Source organism: Aythya fuligula, chromosome 4 (genome assembly GCF_009819795.1).
Source record: "Aythya fuligula isolate bAytFul2 chromosome 4, bAytFul2.pri, whole genome shotgun sequence".
Taxonomy (NCBI): Eukaryota; Metazoa; Chordata; class Aves; order Anseriformes; family Anatidae; genus Aythya; species Aythya fuligula.
The window spans coordinates 25,049,471-25,072,761 of NC_045562.1; the positions used below are offsets into that span (position 1 = coordinate 25,049,471).

The window sequence follows — 23,291 nt, forward strand, 5'->3', positions numbered from 1 at the left end:
AGTTATACAACAATGCATAACCAAACTTAATACACACAGTAAATTGTTGGCTGTCATTATCAGTAAAAAGAGAGAAAAGCTAGAGTTACAAAGCAGCTGCTGTAGCATTCAACCATATTCTGCTGGCAAGAAAATAAAACTAATGGAAAATTTAAAGGAAGAATGTTATGCATGAGACTTCTCAGACACAATTAAATACAAATTGCAAAACACAAATAAGTACATTATAAAACATGGAATTGCAGGTCAAAGACTGAAATTACTAACATTGACAGAATCTTTTATAGCTTTCTTTCTGAAGACATACACAGGATGATATTCAATAAATAAAGATGAAATGAAACAGAACACTATGAATATTTTCCTCTAATGACTATACTTTACAAGTAGAATCATGCTTCCACTGTAATTACAGAAGATACTATTCCATTAACAACTAATATTAGGAGTAAGTGGGAAAGCCAACAAGCCAAGGGGATAAAATCTGCTTCCATGTGTTATTAAAAGAACCCCATTCATATTTGTGTTCGGGGTTTTAGCAATGAGGCTCTCAATGGAGGCAGAGAAGCAATACAGTCAAAACTAAGCTGTGTTTTGGGGTCAGGTGAAGTGGAGTCCTGACAATATCTTTCAATGACTTGTGGATGAGACTATTCCTGAAGGCCAAAATCTGCTCTAGCTGGAAGATACAATTTCTTGACAATGAGTAATAGCAAGAAAGAAAGACTGAGTACATTTTCTTAGAGAAAGAATGAGCTTCACAGAGGTCAGCTTTCTGTCTTTGTTGCTTCTCTTGCCAGAGCACAGACAGCAGCTTCAAGCAAATCTGGCACAGCATGCTCTGTATTAGCGTTTTTCTTCCCTCATGCATCACCCTGTCTGTACCGATACCCTTTAGATACCATTCAATTAATCTTGGGGTGGTTCATACACCTGCATTTCCCAAGGAGAAATGTAGTCCATATCCCTGCGTAGAAGAAACACACAAAACAACCTTACTTACAGGGAAAAAAATCACCTTGAGACTTGATTTCAGTTCCTGTGGATTTTCAGAAATCAGAGAGCATCAAAGCAAGAGGTGCACTGTCTGGCATTCAGTTTTTAAGGAAGAATACGGTAGAACACAGACCCTCAATGCCAATCATACTGGTGCTATCTGAAGCAATGACTAAGAAGAAAAGTAAGAAACACTGAAAAACATCTTCCTGTTTTTGCTTCTGTACCTTCAAGAACTCTGTAAGTACAAAGTAGATGCCAACCAAAGATCCACGTATGCAGTCCTGTAGTTCCTCAAGATCAAGGCACTATTTGCTGTGCACTAATAAGAGATGCAAAGCTCCAAGTGAATAATATCAGCATCCACTAACTCCTGTTGCCACGAGCAATGGTGTCCACATGATAAACACTATGCAACTGATCCAATATTCCTACAGTAGATCTTAGCATCTCTGTGGAATAATGAAGTTCACTCCAATGTCAAGATCCATTCAGAGTACATGTGTATGTATTTCATTATCAAGACAAAAGCCAACGACTATGTATTCAGCAGGAAACATATAAGACATTCTTGACAAATAGCATAAGTAATAAAAAGCTCCTGTTTCACAGAATGGAATATAGTCAAGAACATTTTTCTTCTTGCAAGAAGGATTTCGATTTTAGTTTTGTAACTAAATCCATGAAGCATAACTAATTTGTACTCTAGGTGGTAATCAAAGTAAGATCTTTTAAGTATATTTTCTAATAGGAAGTCATTATGCAATTTATTGTTGTAAGTAACTAAAAAGAAAAATAATTTTCAGAAAGCACATGGCTTGTCTGTGGATGTAAATAATTATTTGAAATATCTTTTCCTGCACAAAGGTATTTGTTTAGAAATTGATACACAAGAAGGACTTTCCTCAGTCACTAAAATTCTACCTGGGTCTGCCTCCTACAGCATCAGTGCAATTAGACATCCTGGATTCAAGCTGGACTAGTTAATTGCTGAAAACATCATGCTTTAAGAAGTGTTGTTTGTAAGAATTAAAAAACTGACCTAGAAAATACCAAATAAAATGTGTTTTGTTTTGTTTTGTTTTGTTTTGTTTTGTTTTGGGGGGGGGGCCACTATGCAGGAAGCTACATTTAAAAGTACTTTAAAATATGATTTCATATGTGCCTCTAGTCTGGACATACTGCTTGAATGTTTGCTCAAATTATTTTTCAGTATTGTAACTCTAAATCTTTAAAGTAACATTATTTAAACTTAAACATTTCCTGTTATTTTATGCTCTGCAAAACTAACTTTATGACACAAGGTTTAATTACTATTTTTTTTATTTTCTTAGGAACCAAACACATAAATTAAAAGTACTTCAGTGAATTAAGAATGCTCATCCTAATATTTCAGTTACTAAACTAAGCTCATTGTTGGAGTTAAAGAGTTCAGCAAATCATTAAGCCCTCCTCTTCTTCCATGAAAATACAGTTTTCATAGCAAAACAAGCCACTGTGCACAAGAACAGTTTTGAATGTCAAATAAATCTGTCTCTCAGAGCAGTATTTAAAAATTCTACAGGTGAGGGCATTACTTTATCTATAAACCAACACATCAAACATTTTTCAAGTTACTCCTACAACTAAAACCACCACCACTATTTCTTTAGTTTATATAGCACTCCTTAAAAACTTAAGGGCTGATGAAACTAATATATTTGATCGTGTAGAAGCAGATTGTCCGCTTCACACAACGCCTTTGCCTGATACTAACTACAGTAAATAAACAAAGTGTGAACAATGCAACAACTGTCTGAAATTGCCCCAGTTTCTATGGGAACAATTAATCACTAGCCACTTTTTATTGGCCTTTTTAAAATCAGAAAACAGATATAATGCCCTCTGTGTTCTAAATTAAGCAACTGAAATATAACTGGGTCTCTGGATGACTATTGTATCTGTCCTAGGCATGGTGGCCACATCTGGACACAGTGATGCACGTGCCACTTCACAAGTATGCGGACTGGAATAGTTACCTGCTGTTTCTTATGGATGTTAACACACTTAAATTTGCACACTGTTGTTTATTTAACAATTTACGTCTCTTGTCCTAGTCACAGTGCTAACAAACTATTTTGTGCTTTAAATTTCTCCTCAATAGTGGCCGTTGATGCTTTCTTGCTTTCTGTGCTGAATCTCATGTTACTGTCTTCTAATTTCTTTGATTTGCCGGGATCCACTTTCATTTTGACCCTGTCTTCCCAATTGGCTTTTAATATCCAGCCAATGTCAACTCGATGCCATTCATTTGCTACCTATTTATTTAGACAATAAATGAAGACAGAACAGAACTAGGATGTGGGGTTCTACAGAGACAGTTGCTTCGGGGTCCTGAATCAGTCTTTGAGACATTCTGGGTCTAATATCAAACCATTGACAGCTACTCTTTGACAGCAATTTCTTCTCATCCTGTTGTGTAATCATCAGATGAAAATTAAAGAAGCATCCACTCTCTAACCAGCTCACGAGAAAGCAACATTGACAATACCAAAAGCACTGGAATATAGGGCACATTTACTTCTTCTTCACTGTTCTAGGTAGCTGAGTTCCTAATATTGCTTAACAGATTTAATGACTTGCTGCTACCAAAGGGTGAGAATTCATTCCCTGGCTCACTGCTCATGCCTCTATTCCTCCCTGTTGTAGCTTGCAGATGTGTGGTCTCCTCCCCACATAACTGCTTTGGCCCTCTTCAAACTGCTACAAAATTCATTTAAATGCCAGAAAAATAGGCTTTTTTCCCTGAGCTTCTATTTATTTATATTTTTATTTTATTTTTAGTGAATAATCATGGATCCTGGAGAGGGGTACTGTGAAAACAGGAAGCAGCACTAAGTCAGCATCACGAGAGACTGTGGAGAGCAGGACCATATGTTCACTGTTCTGGTGGCAGGGAGCTGGTCATGCTCTCCCTGTGTCTCATGCACCATAACTTCCATTAAAGAAGAAAATTCAATTTCAATATTACTAATCTTATTATTTTACAGATAACTACAAGTAGATTATTCAGTAGTATTTCAAATTTTCAGTCCATACTCAAAGAGAGCCTCATTCACTTCTTTCTTTTGATGAGATGGTCTACAATAGCCTCCAAACAGAGAATAGTCATTCTATAATATCTAACATCATCCTTTTATTTTCCTTTATCCACAGTCTTTCAATAAGCTTTCCTCTTACCTGTCCCAAAATTTCATAGCAAGTATACATAACCTCGTATATCACAAAAATTCTCCTCTTCCTCACTCTCCACATCAGACTTGCAAATCACTGGGGAAATCCCAGTCTGCTGTACATGGCAGAACACAGGGAGCATTTTGAATTTCGGGCTGGTGAATTTTGAGGCAGAGGACAGTATGCCCATCCTTTCCAGCTACTCTGCGCTCAGCAACATCATTTGCACCAGCAGCAATGCCCCGAGACTGCAGGCTTCTGGATGCTTGAAATCAGAATTGGAGTATTGTTCCAGTTTTGGAAGGAGCTGGGGGAGCTGCAGCCAGTCCAACCTCCATCTCAAAGAACTTTTCCTTGGCTCAACTCTCCTGCTTGTTTTTGTTATTATCAGAGTGTGTTGACCCTACCTTCAGGGCAGGAAAGTGTGTCCACAAGGTGCACTCAGACTGATGACATCCAATATTTCCCTTGGAGGACACCAGCTGGAGCGTCCCTGAAGCCAACTCTGACATCACTCCTACAGGTAACGAATATGGACAGATGGCTAATTTGGCTTCAAGCCTGTCCTCCAGGATATTCTACTCAGTAATCAAGCTTACTTCTGGTAGTGATAAAATATAACAATTCGGACAAAACATTTGGTGTTAGCTAACTTTTCTCATTGTTCTCATTTGGTTTCCATAACATCAGCATTTGTATTCAAAAAATCCCTAATCCAGAACATTTTGCCTGTTGAAATCTGATTCTTTTTAGACTTATGAAATACTTGCAAGAATATTTGAGTATCTTTGTCACTTGAAATCATTCAGTTAATAATATTTTGAAATCTGTCTGCATCGATTAAAAGTTCTAAATTCCAAGCTGTGTTTGTTGTGACCATTCAACTGAGTCACCTGGTATAATATTCCTGGCTCTCCTTGCCTCAACATAAATATACAGCTGTTCACTTGCTTTCCAACAAGACCCATACACAGAAAACAGAACTATAATTTCTGTGCATTTTTGAGATAATAAAGCTGTGCGTGCATCAGCTGAACAGAAATGGAAAGAGGGAGTACTGCATCTGTCATTAAATATAGGTAGAATTTAGTTTTATGTTGTTTCCTTAAATCTATACGTGAGAGCTAAATGACCAAAAATATTTTAGGAAATGTTAAATACTTTTTCCATCTAAAGAACTAATTAATCAATTAATTGAAATTAGTTAATTTAAAAAGAAAGATAACAGCTTAAAAAATGGGGGAAGAGGATGTAGGAAGTAGGAGCTAATTTTAGTCTCAACAGTCCTCTGTGGACGCTTCTGTTTGAATTTAACACTTCAGCACCACAGTGTATTGAATCTAGTATGAGATAGTTTATAGAAAATTGTATGGTTGACAAATTCATGACAAATTCAAATGCAGAGCTTCGAAAAGCAGACACACTACTAGTGACAATCAGGAATAAGAAAGAGCAGAACCCTTTCAGTTCTGTATTTCAGAGGGAAAGCACTATTTCTTTCCTCAATACCGTAGGTGTAACAAAAGTTCAAAATATAAAAATGACCCCAAATCCATGTCTTTTGTCTAGACAGACAGATACCTACAGTTAACATGCTGAATTTTGCTCTTTTCCTAGCTTTGACACATGATTCTCTGGTAAGAAGCTTGTTCTTTGCTTCATCTATTAAATTCAATATTAATTTCATTCTACTTCAGTAGGAAGCTTTGATAAGACATTCACTAAAACTTGTGATGCAAACAAAACCTTTTAAGAAAGGTCATATTTAAGAGCTCCCAGTGAAAGATCAAACAAACAAAAAGTAATTTCTTTTCACTTATTGTTCTTGGAATTAACAAAATAAATTTCTCATTTCATTTCTTAAAACTTTGTTTCAATCCAGAGGAAAAAAAAAAATTACTGAAGGGTGTTAAAAGTCTTTTGGACACTAGCTCAAGGGTTCATTTCATCTGACACTGATAACTGTGTCAGATGAAAGTTATCAGTACCAGACAGTCAGTTATCAGTACCAGACCTAAAGAGAAAAACGGGGCTCATTTGCCACTGTACAGGGGACCAGCAGCAAAGCTTATCCTGAGAGTACATTTTTTGCTATAGATACATTATGATTGCCAAGAAGAACAATGATTTTTTAGCTAAGCCAGCCTAGTCAAATTGAAAGGAAACTGTCTGGGAATACTCTAATTTGCTGTGAGACAAATATTAAGACACCTAGATACCTAATTGAATGCTCCCCAAGTTCCCCCTCCTGAAATGTCAGTCCATTTTAGCAGAACATGGCTCCAGCTAAAAAAGCAGTAGATCAAAAACCAGATAAATATTCTCAGTATTATGTTGGTAAGAACTGATTTAATTTTAATTTCCATAAAATAAAAGATGAGGCATGGAAAACCAACAACTAAAACACTTGGCACATGGAGAAAGTGACTGTCTTAGAACAGATCACATTTCACAATTAGTTTAGGTCTATTTGGCTTTGCATATCTTGGAATGTTTAATTTTTGCCCTGCTTGGTATTAACTTCAATGAGATGACAGTATCTTTTCCAGGGTTTCCCAGCCCTGCTTTCAGGTTCCTGTGAACTATAGTTGGTATTTGAAACTACTGTTCCAAGTACTCAAAAAACAATGAATATATAATTGGGACATTTATTTTTTCTTGTTTTTAACTATTGCTAAGATAATTACGCTCCAGAGACACTATCTGACTTAGCAGCAGCAATGCTGAATAATTCAGAAATATGGAATATCAAATGTGCAGAAAGGAAAGCTGTCATGAAAATCCCCAGTGGTTTATTTTAGCTAACAAATCTGACAGCATTTCAGTTACCAGTCCTGCTCTGACACTGGGATGAGTTACTACTGATCTAGCTGTTGCTCTCATCTACAGATTTTTTGCTTCTTTACTGAGTCCCAACAAGAGAATCTCCAAAACAGTACGGTTTGCAGACTGAAATACCTAACTTTGAAAAATGGATTACAGACACCTATTTTTTCCATTACTAACATATCTCTGTAAGGAAGTATATACCGTTAACTTTACTCTTACAGTGACCAAAAATTATACAAAGGAAAAAAAAAGGCTCAGAAAGACAGAATTCTCTAAAGCAAATATTAACAGACTCTGACCTTATGGTTAACACATGGTTTATTTAAACAGAAACCAAATATACAAGGACACCAGAAATCTCAGAGTGTGTTTTCAATACCAAAATGCTGCCCATCTCCTAACGTATTTCCAGCTGGTAAAATCTACTTACTAAAATATTGCTTAACAGTACACTATGTTTTTAAAATCATGAATGATTTAAGAAAAAAAAAAAAAAGATTAATGAACTGGTATAATTCTTCCCTTTTTCAATGCTATGCAAATCGCAGTAAGAAAAATAAATAATTTGTGTTTAGTTGAGCTTTTAAATAAAACTGCATCTGTGTTAAGTTAAAGCAATGCTACCAAAGAGTTTAGAGTCAAAATAATTTGTATCTCAGATTCACATGGATTGTCTTCCCCTAAACAAATACCATTCTAAATATAGAAAATATTAAATATTAGTTATATGTATACAGGGCCTATCCAAAATAATTTCCAAATTAATTTTCACTTCTGTCCTCCAGCTTTCCGAGAACTATTCCCAGTGCCATATTACTATCAATGATGTTGTTGCAAATAAGAAACTAAACAAAAAGCTATGTTAATTTCAAGCTTCATTAGAGAAAGTGAAAAACCATCTACACTTATTGAATGAAAATGGACTCAAGTATTGGAAAAGAAACATTCAAGTTCTGAGGAAACCTTTCAAATACATCTCATCTCATCTCAGTGCTCTCCTGCACATCTTCTGCCCATTGCTTCATCAGAACCAAGGCTGGATCATTTGAAATTTTGCAGTAATAGTTGTTCCAAATACCTGAGATATGCAAGGTCAGATTGTTCAAGAATGGATGCAAGCAGTATCAGATAAGCTTTGGAAAGGCAAAATATAAGTTTAAAGTCTATCAGTGGAGATCTTTCCAGCAGGTACAAATCACTAGAACTGCTGAAGATCACATGCAATAAAAGACTGTACACACATCTGCCCAGCTATTTTCAGAAAAAAGAGAAATGAAACTTATCATAGAGCTGTGTCAGAATAATCAGAGGAATTATGAACCTGGAATTGTATGAGAAAAGGAAGAAACCCATCAAAATGAAAGCTGATTTGTCTTTAGAGACAGAGCAGGAGTAAATCTGATAAATTGTATACGTTTAAACAACCTGGCTGCTTAGGTACGTACAATTCATTTGCAGAAAGACCATCATTTTCAGAGATTTGTGAGGTATCAACTCTATTGCTGGCAAGTTACAGGAAGCCCACCAGTCTTGCTTAATGGATTGAACTCCACGTCTTTCTGATTCAGTTCTGTTCTGGGAGTATTTTGGATTCTCTATTATGTCTGGAATATCATAATATGCAGAAATTTGCTAGTTAAATTAATAGTTTCAAAATTAATGAAACCATTCAAAAATCCACCATCTTGAGAACTATAGCTATTGTCTTACTCGGTAAATAATATTTCTGCTAGTGCCTATTATTTACAGATACAGAGCAAAGTGTCTTTTAAGCTTCTTCCAGTTGTCGTCCATATTTCTGGAAAATTTGTTTTCCAGCTGGGTAATAGCTGTTTTTCCATTCAGGGCATGCTCATATTTTGCTTTATTTCTGTAACTATTGTAAAGAAATTGATCAGAGCAAAAGAATTTAGAGGAAACCTACTTCATTTAGCATCTCAATTCTAGCACTGTTTAACAATTAAGTATCTATTTCTACAGCTTCTGTACAAATTAAGTATCTATTTCTACAGAAGCTGTAGAAATAGATACTTAATTCTAAATGGTTCGTATGACTTTGTAGATGTACCTGATAGGGCATCTGACCCAGATTGAGTAAAATTAATAGTGTGTGCATAGGAGAGTTAGTATAACTTTGCCCAATTTCACCTAGAAATGAGTACTAGGGAGCTTGTGATCTTCATATTCCTCACAATTACTTAGATTTTACCAATGTATCATTAGTAGGAAGCTTTCTGAAGCCAGAAACTTGATGTCTGAAAACAGAACAGAAAACTAAGCCTTCAGAGAAAATTAACATATAAAAGAACAGCTTTTGCTGTAATTTTATGTCTATTTATTGTATGTTCTCCCCAGGGAAATGAGGAAAAGGTTGCTGGGTCTAAAAGACAGCAGAAGCATGTCAGATTCCATTCTAGGCTAAGAGGAGATTATTCCCTAACTTGTGAGGAACAAGAGCAGGGGCTTGCTGAGATTCTGAAATATTCTATAACCTTGAAAGGCCATAGGCTATGGCAAAACAAGCTCCAGGACTGCATTTACCCTTTCACAGCTGTTATCATACCAGAGAGTTACTGTTATGAGCTGCTTTTACAAATAGTATTTCTCCTGCTTTACCATTACCACTGGATGAAATCTACTCCAAAAAGAAATTTTCGTTATCTGTCCACTCTGACTTTGTACTTTTCGGTATTAAATTTCAGCCTTTTCTCTTTGCTAATGACTGAACTGCGATTTTGTTGTTGTTGCATGTCAACACTGATAATCACTCTGTGAACCTTGCCTGAGAACCTTGTTAGAACAGATTTTTCTGTTTCTTCAATTCATTTCTCTTAGAGCCTAATTATAATCATTATTGTTATTCTCTTCAGCTTTATTAGGTTATATAGCAATAAATTCCTAGAGGTCTACTGTGTTCCTGGCTCTTGGATGTACTCACATGTTCCCACAGAAAGGATCTGTAGGTGGGTTTAAACACATTTTTAAATTTTTTCCTCACTTAAAATCTTGCCTTATTTTCTTTATTAAGACCAAGGCTAATATATTATATACACAGCTAAATAGCTTTGAACAAACTTTCCCTTAAAATTGTGTCTGTAAATGATTTACCTGTAAAAACTTTTCTTACAGTATTAAAACCAGCTTGGATTGCAATAAAACTGACTTTCAAATGGGAATTTGCCCCATCAGCCAGTAGGTGGAGATGTAAGTCCAGTAATTACTAGAGAAAACAGCTATTTGGCAGTCCGTGAACCAACTGAAGTTTTGTATAATACAATTTAGCCGAGGTTAGATTTCTTAATAAGTATTAGATGAGACAGATGAAATCTGTATGCAGTTAAGGCTCATCTTGCCTTGCCAAAGACATTCTTACAGTCTGTGGTCAGCTGTGCCCACAGCGTTTAGGAAACTTTCATATTCAAGAAAATACTAACAAAAGGGAAAAGGTGGATAATTAAACATATAACCATAAGACATTTCCTAAAAGTAGACCATGAGCTGTCAAGTATGTCAAAAAAAAAAAGAAAAGAAAAGAAAAAAGAAGCTTGATCAGTATTCTGTTGCACAACATTACAACATTAAAAACATACCAGTATAAGGAAACATGTAGTGCCAGTCATTCAAATACTCCTATTTTGATAAGCTTTGAGTCCTTTTATGCCTACAGAAACTACGAGCATTTGATTACCTTCCAGAAGATAAATGAATGTTCTTAAAGCACTATCACTTCCATCATGATAGTCACAATATTCTGTTTTGGCATTAAAAAAAAATATGAATCTATTAAATTATCATTATAGAAACTAATACTGGAAATTGGCTGCAACACTGATAGTATTTTACAATTTACAAAAAATACAATAATGTCTCCTATCATCTCTATGATACAGAATAATAATAATATCTCTGCTTAGCAGAAATGGAAATGCAAACAATTACAACATAAAATTCAAAATATAAAATTTAGAGAAAGTAGTCGGAACTTTAAAGTCATTGTTTTGTTTATGCTGCTTGATTTTAGGTCAAATAAGACCAACACTGGAATAATAGAGCCCATATGATTTAGCTATATTGACTTAATTATAACTCTGAAACTAATTATATATATTGTAACTACAACTGTGCAGACAGGCAACTTATAACAAAGGACTATTCTTCTTTCCTGAATGCCCTTTGAACAAGTCAGGAACAAACAAAGATTGTGCTTTGAACAGTTTTGCTATTTAAACTGTCATTCTGTCAAAAAGAATCACCACAAAATGGGCTAAGCACTAAAACATATTGCAAAGAAGCAATCTGGGGACCTAAAACATTTCCTGTGGGGTGAGAACTCAGTAACTTTGCTTTTCCTTTCCTGCCTTCTGTGTGTCTCTTAGAAACCACTACCCTGAGGTCCCCAGACAATGGGTTGAAAATACTGCTCCAAACTACTTTCTTCCCCTGCTGTTTACCTTTTTCCTCTGGTACTCTGAGAGGCCCTTTGCATGTTCACAATGCTCCGAAAGGCAAAAATGTTGCTGATGTTCTCCTGCTGTGCTCCTGGCTTATCACCATCTCTTCCACTCCTAATTCACTGCATGTCCACAGGTCATTTGTACTCATGGGAAAACAGAGTGGTGACTTGGCCTAGCACAAAAGAAAACAGGTAGGTTCTGCAGAATCAGCTAATCTTTCTGCTTGAGAACCAGAAGAGAGTGGGGAGTGGCATATCCTCTTTCCTTGCAGGCATCTCATTCTCTGTCCTGGGCAAATTGACTCGAGCAATTTAAGCACCTACAGCACCTCTCCAGCACTGAAAATAACACCTCCACACCAAGCTGACAACAGAAAATATCAGAAATGTTGATTTTCAAAATTATTGAATTACTGACTTGAAGGGATCCCCACAATAGAAACAGGTATTTTTAGAAATGTGCATAGCTGAGATATGAACCTTGTTCCCCAGTGAAGGGCAGTTTATGGAACAAATGTCAATTCTTGTGAGCCTCATTTATTCCTGGTCTCTCCAAAGATATGCACAGCATTTTATAAATAAACTAGCACAGCAAAATTTGGGGTGTTTATAATAATTTTCATCTCAATGACTACTGGAGGCATTTGCCTTTGCCTCTTGACAAAACTCATCTTGCAGCTATTTAGATGAAAAGAAAACAGCTGCTAGAATGTCTGGGGATAATTCAGAATGTGATCTTGCTTGTCTTATTTCTAAGACCCACATCATGTCAATACCCATATTGAACTCTTCTGATATTTAAACAAAATTTGCATTAACTCTCTTTTTTTTTTTTTTTTTGGATCAATGTCAAATAAGTGATCAGATTCACAGATAACTGCGAGTTAAAAACTACAGAAACATGGACTAGACATAATGCCTGTCAGAGAGGTGCAAAAACTGCTTATAGCCATAAGCCACCTATAACCTAATATCAGAAAGGAATTTGTCCTTAGGCAGTACCTGTAAACATTGTCCTGCACCTGATTCGGTTTAGTATTTCATTAAAAATTCACATTCAGCAGTCCTCATCCATAGGGTTTTAAATGCAGCTTTTTGAATGCAGTTTTTTGCCTATCTTCACCAGTTTCGAACATGTGCCCATGAGCTCCTAGATCCTGATCTGAAAAGGGACCTGAAGAGCCAGCTGACATTGTGCTGTAAATCTGATGCCATCTAGAGCTTGTGGAGGAAATCCTGCGTGTAGGACTCACAATGCATGAAACATGTGGTGTCCAGAGACTCTCAGAGTTTGAAAACATATTCATAAGGCTTACCAATTTTTACTGGGATCATCAGATGATTTATACAGGTTTGCACAGCATGGCTTCTGAATAAATTTTCCAGAGACACCAAGGTGGTACCTGTACCTGTTCTGTTTTTGACTGGGAAAATGGAGGAACCAGTGGATGAAAGCTGGAGACGTCACACATCTTGAACCCTGCCATTCTTACAATCTGGATCTGGAGTAGAGTTTGGCATTTGCAAGAACCTCAAATAGAGCACAAATAACAATGCACTAGATTTAAACTAACTGGAAGGTTATACAGAACTACAGAACTCAAACTCTTGACAAGCTGGAGAAGTAAAGAAACAAAGGGCAAAAAAAGATGAAATTCAAAATGTTTAAGTATAAAACATCACACTGAACTACAGATTATGAATACACATCACCTTTTTGGCCATGGAACTTTAAACAGATATGAAGACAAATACCTTGCCTTCAAAAATGTAAGATCTGAATTACAAGAGGAGGATGATGAACACTTGGCTTGATAACAATTCTGCAGAAAATGATGTGGAGATTACACCAGAACACAAGCCTGTTATGAATCAACATTGTTGAGGAAATACAAATAGGAACACAGTCTCTGAGACAGGTAAAGCCACCCACCTGCTCTACTAGGAAATGATAAGGCTTTGGGTGGTGCAGTATCTGCTCTCAGTGTTACAGGATAAATGGAAAGAGTCCAGAGGAGAGCAAAGATAATCATCAGAGATGTAGAAAACATGACTTATTAAGAGAGACTGAAAAAAACAAGGTAATTTATTTGAAAATGAATAGTGAACTAATCTGACACTAGTGTTCAAAAAGGTGTTATCCTTGTATACAGTGTTCAGGACAAAACAGAGGGGAGTTAAAGACATGACAAGGTAATTTTTGGTTAGCTATTATAAATAAGAATAGTACTGTAACACTGGCTGTATATATAATAGTCTGACAATAAATTGTCTGGGTTGTTTACAGACTCTGCATCACTAGGGTTTTTAAAAGGAGGCTAGTCTATTTGTAATGTTACAAATAGAGGGGAGAGGTTAAGAGGACAAAGTAGGAGACTTCCTGACATTTCTTCCTAGCCTCTTCTTTTCATGCTTCCCGCACGTACTGCATTAGCAGCTCAATTTCTTCAAAGTGGACACCAGAAATATCTCTTCATCCCCAGGGCTAAGGTGATCTTATGTCAAGATAGCTGGACAGTCAGAATTAGTCTATATAGAAAAAAAATCAGAAGGTATATGTCGGCAGGTGAAGATGTTTCTGTGCCATATTTAATTGCAAGAACCATCAGCATTGCAGAAGAAAGGAAGAGAAACACTGTGCTACTGTGGAGTTTCTGGCATATCTTGTACATTACAGGTGAAATGACTCTCACAATGCACATCCTGGCCCATAATAGTAACTTGAGTCCATGAACACATATAGAACTTGCTTTAATGTGGAAGCTGCTTGGCACTGTGAGGGGTCTAACAAAATCGGTCATTGGTTTTAATCCTGTGTTGGGAGCAGCTGTAGCACAGATATGGACTGAGACTTATGACAGCAAAAGGTCATTCTAAAAAAGCAACCATGAACGAGCTCAAACAAGCAGAAATGGCAGCAGATGCAGAGTTTACTCCCAACATTAGGAACAGATAAACACTAGGTAAATAGGCAAACACTATAAAATATAAGAGAAGGACATTTGTTTTCTGTGTAGTAGTACCAATAGGTGTCACCAAATTATAGATGAAAGATCTAGAAAAAATACTTGAAAATATACATTTAAAAATAGAAATAATTACTTCAAAAGGGTGACTTTTTCATCACTGAAAATTGTTCAGATGGGATTTTATAATTTTGAAAGCCAAGTCATCTGTATCAATAGCATATTGATAGCTTTAAGTAGGTTGCTTGAATGCATTAAGCAACATATCTCTGACTGCTTCTTGGCCACCACCCCAGACTTTTTTATGTAAAGAAATATTAAATGCATGTCCAGAAAATACTTAGTTTTCTAATTACTGGTAGTTTTGGTGACCCACTCTATGAATATGCCCTAGCATATGGGCATATAGACTATCAACCTCTGAAGTTAATACTTGTGGGAAGCAGCAGGCTAACAGCTCTAGAAATGTTACATTCAAGATGTTTATGTTTTTATGCTAAACACAAAGTCCAAGTGTAAAAGAAATATGCAAATAAGAGTTTCCACATAAGCAGAAAAAACATAGCTACTTTAGCATTGCAGCATCAAGTCTACGAACAAGATTTAGTCCCTTTTTGTCTAGGGGTGCACGAGCCCCCAAAAACATTCAAGTGGAAAGTTGTGCATCCAAACTGAATCTATCCAATTCAATCAGCCTGTAAGACCTGACTAATTGCCATGTGATTCTTGTGAGGTTAGAAAAATGATACCAGCAGAAGATGTGATTCTTGATTTTTTTTTATTTTTATTTTTTTATGTATTTTTTATTCTGAAACACTGCACTCTACGAAGAGTTCTCCTGAACTGGCCTTTGGAGAAAATGTACTGCTTGTACAGAAGCTCTACACTGAAATCCCACCAAAAGCTGGAGAAAGTAATGGAATATTCAGATCTTTATATATACATAGTATGCATCATTGTTACCACTTTCCACTGAAAAAAAAATCTGAAAATTTTATGGGGCCATAGGTGGAGAGGAGTTTGTAAAATCTACCGTTATCTCTCCTACCAGTCCTCTACAAACCACAGTCTGTCAAAACAATAAATCAAGACCTTAAATTGCAAAGACTCACACTGGTTGGCAACTGCTTTTCTGTAAAATAATGCCTTTGCATCAAACATTCCTGTAGCACAGTTCAAAACCGTAGATTACACTCAAGCTCTAAAAAAAATAGACAATTGTTTCTGGTTGTGAGAGGTTTTATGAATATGTTTATAGGCAGAAATCAGCCATAAAAGACACAGACTATAAAGCACTAGGAGCTATAGAACAGAAATCATTGTCCATAGCACTTTCTAAACTTCAGAAAATGATCATAAAATTGTAAAAGTACTTGTCAGATTTGAAATATGGTCTTAGCAAAGACTTCATTTGCACCAACATGTTGTTAAAAGTACATATAAATACTGAGAATAAGGAACTGCAGAAAAAAAGAATATTTCTAAAACAGATTATATCAAATTCAATTAAAAGAGCAATCCGACAACAGCTTACATAGTAATAATATGATTTTAGATACGTAAATCAACAGAAAGTGTCAAGCAATATAACACACAACTGACCACGTTAAGGTCATAAGTTATATCCAAGGCTGAGCATCTATTATGCAAGGGAAGAGAACAATGTTCTGAACACCTAATTACATTCCTTGAGCACATCCAAAATTTCACTAAAAGTACATCCGTAATAAATGGATGGCCCTTACTACTGTGAAACCCTAGTCCTATAACTTTTGCTACACTTGTACCCTTGTAAAAGTAGCGTTGTATCCTTGTATTTTTACAAGTAGCTGTGGGATGGTGAAGCATTTCTATTCCTATTTTATAAATGGGAAACTGAGTACAAAGAACTAAAATGTTTGTAATCAAAGGTTACAAAGCTGCTTCTAATTCGTTGGCTAGGAAAGTATTTGCCAAACTATTGTTCTGGTCCTTTGCTAGAATTACATGGTTCTCCAGCTTCATCTCCCTGCAGGGAGGTCTGGAGATGACAGATCTACATCAGAAGGCAAAGAGACCATTACAGAAAGAAATTGTCAAAGAGTAGTCAAGAAGTACTCATATACAAAAAAAAACAACTAACTTTCTCACCTAGGTGCTGAAAGTCTTGGTACCAGAGAGTGGCAAAATAATGCTCTCATCTCCATCCTGACTTGTGGTTCCATAGCAATACTGTTAGGTTTCACCTGCACCTTTCCCTCCCTCCTGTATCATAAACCTACACCTCCATAAAACTGCTCTGAAGAGCTGTGCAGCCCTCTCCTATCCTAATCAATCTGTGTTGTAATAATATGTATAGTATCTATTATGCTTTTTTTTTTTTTTTTTTTTTTTTTGAGCTGAATTGTTGGTGCTTTCTTGTCTGGTTAGGAATACACTGCTGCTGGCACCAATGGACACTGATGCCTTATTTCACACAGGGCACATGATAACATGAATTGATGTTATGTAACTGCTGCCAGGAAATAAAGAGCAATCATCCCCAGCAGGCTTGAGCATATCAACCCCCTGTGTTAAACTTCCACAGAGCTTTTAGCCCAGACAGGCTATTAAATCATATAAACTGAGGTGCTGTATATCACAGTCCATTATAGCAACAAGGTTACCCTATTAGTTTAAGTAGCAACTGCTTGGGTTAGGCAAGCTTCTCCAGAGACTAGAGTGTTTTGCACCACAGAAAGAGAAACAGCAACATCAGTGTACAAGCAATGCCCCAAACCTCTACCATGGCTCAGAAACAAGCCACTGTAAGAGACAAGCTAAGCTGAACTTTGCAACAAAGGGTGTAAACATCTCTGGTGCTCCCCATTTACAGACTAAAAGAACACTTCCCAAGTCATCTCACATTTTGTTGAATGATCTGTGAACTTGGGTTCAAGACACTGAACCATCATCATAACATGGTGATGATTTCACATTTATCTTACAAAGACCACTTCCCACAATAAAGCAGAACCAATTTGCTCTGTGCCTGGTACTCAGTCCTAAACACATCAGAGGGAAACTGTATGAAGTCCCCTTCAGAATGTATTGTGGAGCTGTACGTGCATCAAAAGAGAAAAATCACTATGGCCAACTGTGATGAACTGCAAGTGTGACAACTCAGTTGAATACTATATAACACTTTTGTTGTTTCTACGGCAAGTGAAAAAGGTAAATCTACAAGGAATTCACAGATTTAGACTCGGGGGAGGGGAGGGAGGAAAAATTAATTCCAGAAATGTTAGCTCAGCTAACTATTGTCACAACAAAAGCCTACCTGACAACCCTTCAGTTTGTTGTGCCAAAAACAAATCCTGCTGACGCCTGCTGCAGCAGGATTTTGATCATGTGCAGAAGGAAATCAAATACACCATACCTATAATACAACAACCACTCTTAGGTCTTCTTCATTTTGATCTGTTTTTATGTATGTTAAGACTAATGTAACCTTTTCTGCTTTACACAAATACTGGGCTAGCATTTTAAGTGAGGGTAAAAACTCATCAGCACATTTTTTGATTCACATAGCCATTATTTGCTGGTGTTTTACTAAAAACTCTGGCAATTTTCCAGTTCATTAAGGATCAGCTCAGATCTAATGCTGTTAGCAAGAAACAGGGCTATTAGAATACCAATAGCAAAATATTTAATTTAAAAAAAATTTCCCCACTGCTTACAAAATAGTGACATAATAATTACGGTGCTGGCTGAAGCCATTTCTAGCTTTAGTTTATATGCACCTAAAGGAAAACTGTTCTGCCTCTTTAATTCCATAGAAGCTGCCTTGGTCAATTAAGTTACTGATATCTAAACACGAGTTCTGTAACATTTACCTTATTTGTTGTAAGCAAGGTATTAAAAGCTTGAGGTGTCAACAAAGAAGGCCCTAAGAGAAAGTAGTACTGACTTTCAATTAGAAAATAATTCCTCAACTAAGTAAAAATACCGATCATTAAACACATTTCTACTCTTGCCATTCCAGACAGAGAGTACTTTCGAGCAAACAAATTGTCCTAGCTGAGATGGCCTTCAATCCTGTTCCCATGTGCAGGGTGCACACAGTGGTTCCCTGTATGGTACTGCTTTTCAACCTGCATCTCTCTGATGCAGATCTTGTCATGGGGAAAACAAAGGAAGACTCTCCTTGATTTATATAAGAATCAGGAAGAATCAAATTACAAGGGATTTTTAGGTTACACTGTCCTATATGTTGTTAGTTGTGAAGCCATTTATCTCTGCATCTTACATACACAGGCAGAGCAAGGTGGGTACCAACTGCTGCCACAATGGTCACAACAGTTCATGAAAATTGCTTCATTTACTCTGTAGTGCATGATGCCTTGAAGCCTTGTATCTTCTATAAAACTTCCTATGAGTATCTCCTCTTCAGGCCTCTCTTGTCTTTGAAAGATGAATACAACGAACTGCAAATGTGTGAAACAGATGATAGCTTGCACTAGCAGTGTAACTTTTAGTTATACACAAAGTTTGAATGCTGAACCAAATTATAGGATATGCTAGGTGACTTTCAGTAAGTGGCAAGAAATTACAACTTTTCAGAGGACCAGGAAGACTAACAACTACACTAGAGCACTGAGAATGCATTCACTACATTCATGCTGTACAGTCGTCACATAGGCAGCTGGTGGAAAGCATTTCATCAGCACTTAAAAAAGCAAGATGAAGACTGATGTGCCTAGATGGGAATAAGTAAAAAGGAGCAAGCAGAATAATGAAAACACGCCCACATAATGCTGCAATAACCTATTTTTTTCCTGATGTACAAGGACTGGTCATTCCCTGAAGATAAGGATCATATTCTAAGTGAATCAGATCCATTGCTTTCAAACAGTGCAGACTCTGAGCCAGAGACACAGGTTTTCTGTTGCTATTGTTTCCAGGTTTTGTTTGGGGAGGGGAAAATGTTGAGTTTTTAAACAGCCAAAATCTGCAACATGGCATTTCAGACAGTCATGAGCATCAAAGCAAGTCTCACTGCCAGTGCTGCTGAGATGCATGCTGCATGAGAGACCTAGAGACTCTACCATGTTGAACCATGTCTGGCTGCCTGTCCTCTCTCTGCTGATGAGGATTAACCCCATCTGATCCTTACATGAAAAAAAAAAAATTGAAAAAAAAAAGGATCTAATTTTATGAATAGCAGAAGATCATTCTTGTGAATGAGCTGATCTATATAATATTGGGATCAGAGGCTGGCTTGTAAAAAATTATTTACAAATCAGCTTGACACTGTTCAGGTTTGGCAGCCCCGTGTTGAAATTACAGGAACACATACAATAGCAGTATCACCAGCCATAAACAAAGCACTTATTGCCAGAATGTAGGCTCAGCAATTGATGCATGTATTGCATCAATTTTCAGCAAAGAAAACATAACTAAAATCCGTTCAGGATGTGTTCTGGGGAATGATAAGTATAATTGTAGTCATATTCATTCTTTGCTCAATGCTAATACTTTCTCTTAACTGCAAGTATGAGTGTTTCTTTTTCACACAACCACTGGGCCAGAAGAGCTCAGGAAATGTTTCTAACCACGGCTTGCAAATTTCACAACTGGTTTCCCTGATCTTTTCCCCAGTTTAGAAGTTTATAGCTGCTTGCTTTTACTACCTTTAATTAGTACAGCCTACAAGGAAATTCCTGGGCTTGGCTTCTTCTGCTACAGCTGCCTTCTTTGCTTGTTCTGCTTCATGTTCCCACTCTCCCCTTTATTGCTACTTACTCAAAGGGGTCGCTGGGATCAGCTCTCTGGAGCTCTGGAGGAATCGGGATTCTTTTGTAGTACATTTCCCAGTCAAAAGCTCCTCGCATGGCATCCCCCGCCTGTGCCTCGTAGCCAAAGTGATTGTGGTCAATGACATCGATCATAGGACACACGATGGTTTTGTGGTTTAGTGCAATCTGGTCTGAAAAATGAAAGTAGAAAATAGGAAATGGCATGTCTAGTCAAGCCATCTGTCATATTACTGCAAAGTGAATCCCACAGGTTTTTTGATGTTTGAAGATTGCTTGCTTCGTTCCCCATGGCCCCCAAATCATTTCATTTTTCAAATCTGTATCAAACCTTTATCTAAAGTGGACTTAATGCAGTTAGGCAATGATTAGAAGCATTTACAGTTCTTTAAAGGGAGGCATATCCCTGTGAGACCCACAGGAGTCCAGTCATCTATATCTCTGTCACTTTGCTACTCTGAGCTGTCCCCAATCTGTCAGCTATGGAACGAGCCAGCAAGCAAAATATAAAAATACTCCTTCAGCTGTGGGGAGCGTGTACAGCAAGCTCCTGAGAGAGAGATTTATGTTCCCAAATGTGAATCTCAGACCTCGCAACCATTCAGCCTCTGTTCCCGTAGCACTGGTGTGCATCAGCTCTGAGATCAAATGCTACAAATTAAAGGCAAACTCCAATGCTGGGAACAAAACAGGGCTGGTGTCCTTTTTTTGTACCTTTCTTGGAAATATAAAGAGGGCCTCATGGTATTATTCCTACTCACCTGTTTTATAAAGAGAGCAGTTTCAGTTGGCTTAAAAAAAATTAGAGCTGTGAGACTAAATCAAATTCCATCTCTAATATAAAAGTAGGGTGGACCTGAGTCTGCCTTTGGTGAAACTTATTGCTAAATCCCTTAGAGCTCAACAGAAAAGAAACAACAGGAAAGAAGATATGCCAACTGCACGAATTAGGCAGAAGAATAATGTACTGAAGTGAGGAGGTACAGGGAAAGTTTGTAGCTGTGTTGGCATTAAAGGACAGGAGAAAGACTATCTGTGAAAAAAAAACAAGATCTCAAAAATCCAACTACAGTAAAGCTTTTTCTCCAAATGATAGCCCAGATTCTCTAAACTATGTAATAAATTTTTATGTGTCTATGTGAAAAAAAAAATAAATTAAGGGTTAGATTTTACTAGTGCTTGAAAATATCCTAAAAAAAATAATCAGAGGGCTGAATGTTGAATGAGTATTTGGATCAGAAGGCAGGAAATGTTGGTGGTATTATTAATAATATAGATTTTGTTTCCCTGCTTCTGAAGGATTGAAATGAAAAAAAAATACATATAGTTTAGCTAACTGTAGCTTTCATATTTATTCTCAGCTATTGTTAAGAGACTGTCCAAATAGGGGAACAATACTGACTGCTAGTGAGAAATTGCTGTGCCTGGAAGTTCAGTGGTTTTTTACGTCCTAATCCTTTAGTTAGTAGTGAAATAAATTTAATGTCCAGGCTCTCACAAACTTCTAGGAAACTCTTCTGAAACATAATGGCTGCATTACTGTTCCTATTGCCAAATGTAATTACATTCATTGGTACACTGTGTAGTGCTATCTGTAATCATTATGTAAAGTCATTTTTACATAATCTCTTTCCTGTGATGGTCCTGCTAATAGTTACGGGGCTTATAATAATCTGCCTCTGATCGCCCCTTTCTAAACTGATTAGAGGAGAGAAACTAAATGGGATTGATTTGGCTGGAGTAGGTTAAAGGTAGACTCATAATATACTGACATCCTTCTCTTGATTTTCAAGAGTTTAAAATAGACTGGAGGATTGGAAACCTCCAAGTCCCAAGCAGAGACAGCCAGGAAGAAAACTGAGCCGGGCCCACACTCAAGCCTAGTCTTTCTTCCTAAAACTGCAAGATTTTTGCAAGTAAGACAATACTTACGTGCCTGGTCTTGGGTTATCTGCAAAACTTACGCTTCTCATCCCTTAAAATGTTTCTGAGATGATGATGTGCTATAGGAAGATACTGACTTTTGATGAAACCAGTCTGTTAAATTATGTAGTTGTACACCAAAATGCAGAGTAACAAAACATTCAGCCTCAGTGTCTCTTTTGGTATGTGTAAAATACTGAATTTTGCATACTTCTCAGGCTTAAATGTAGCCCCAGTATGAATTCAGGAAACAGAAAAACGGGCTGTACAGGCAGCTTACGTTCCACAAGAGTACTTGTATCATACTTTTATAGGTGTGAACACGCTGCTGCCTTTGCCACATGCTGCTCTTTATCCCACCTACTCCTAATGTACAAAACTGAAAGGCACAGGAAACTCTTTACAGCTTCCTCATCCTCTCATAAATTCCTATCTGTCTGAAAATGTCCACACCATATTTCAATGCAAATATGTTGCAGAAACAGGGAAAAGCAGACAGATAAGCATCATCGTACGTGTAAAAATCTTTCAGATTTGAGAGAAGGCCTGGGATTAAGAGAGTACATGGGTACAGTGCTCAGTTTTCGCTATTGAAATTTTAAGCAATTATATGTACATATTTGAATTCAGCAATTTTATTATCAAGCAGAGCATATGAATGTAGTAGTAAGCAAAAGTTTTCAATGTTGGATAAGCCACTATCTAAAAAAAATTTAGGTTCTGTCTTTAAGAGAAAGGTGCACTCCTTTAATTTTGAGTTCTTGTTTCAAATTGGCCCGATTTAAGAAACAATACTACTTTGCAAATAATCTTATTTTTGTACTTATGTATGGAATTATGGATGGTGACATGTGAGTAGCTCAACAAGTTACCTCATGTTATCTGACTTGTCATGAGCATTTGAGCTCTTCAGTCTTCCCCACTGGCAAGTAACGTATCATGTATAACATCATGGAGACGGACAGCTATGGCCAGCAGGTGTCCTGGTAACTTGCTAAGCATGACGTAATTTTAATTCTTGATGAGGAAAAAAAAAATGTTTCGACAAAGCTGGCTTTGGTAACCTACAGCACTATTGATCTGTGTTTCCATCTCCCCTCTCTTCCTACTTCTGCAGCAACATCAGCAGAAAGAAAG

At 36.9% G+C, this 23,291-nt stretch overlaps 1 protein-coding gene across 1 annotated transcript in view; it reads right to left on the minus strand.

Moving 5' to 3' along the window:
* The window catches only part of GALNTL6 (polypeptide N-acetylgalactosaminyltransferase like 6), a 466,324-nt gene that overhangs the window by 57,329 nt on the left and 385,704 nt on the right, over window positions 1-23,291 (minus strand). Inside the window, 1 exon segment of the mRNA XM_032187262.1 lies at window positions 20,221-20,404. Within this exon segment, the coding sequence (XP_032043153.1) occupies window positions 20,221-20,404 (184 nt within the window).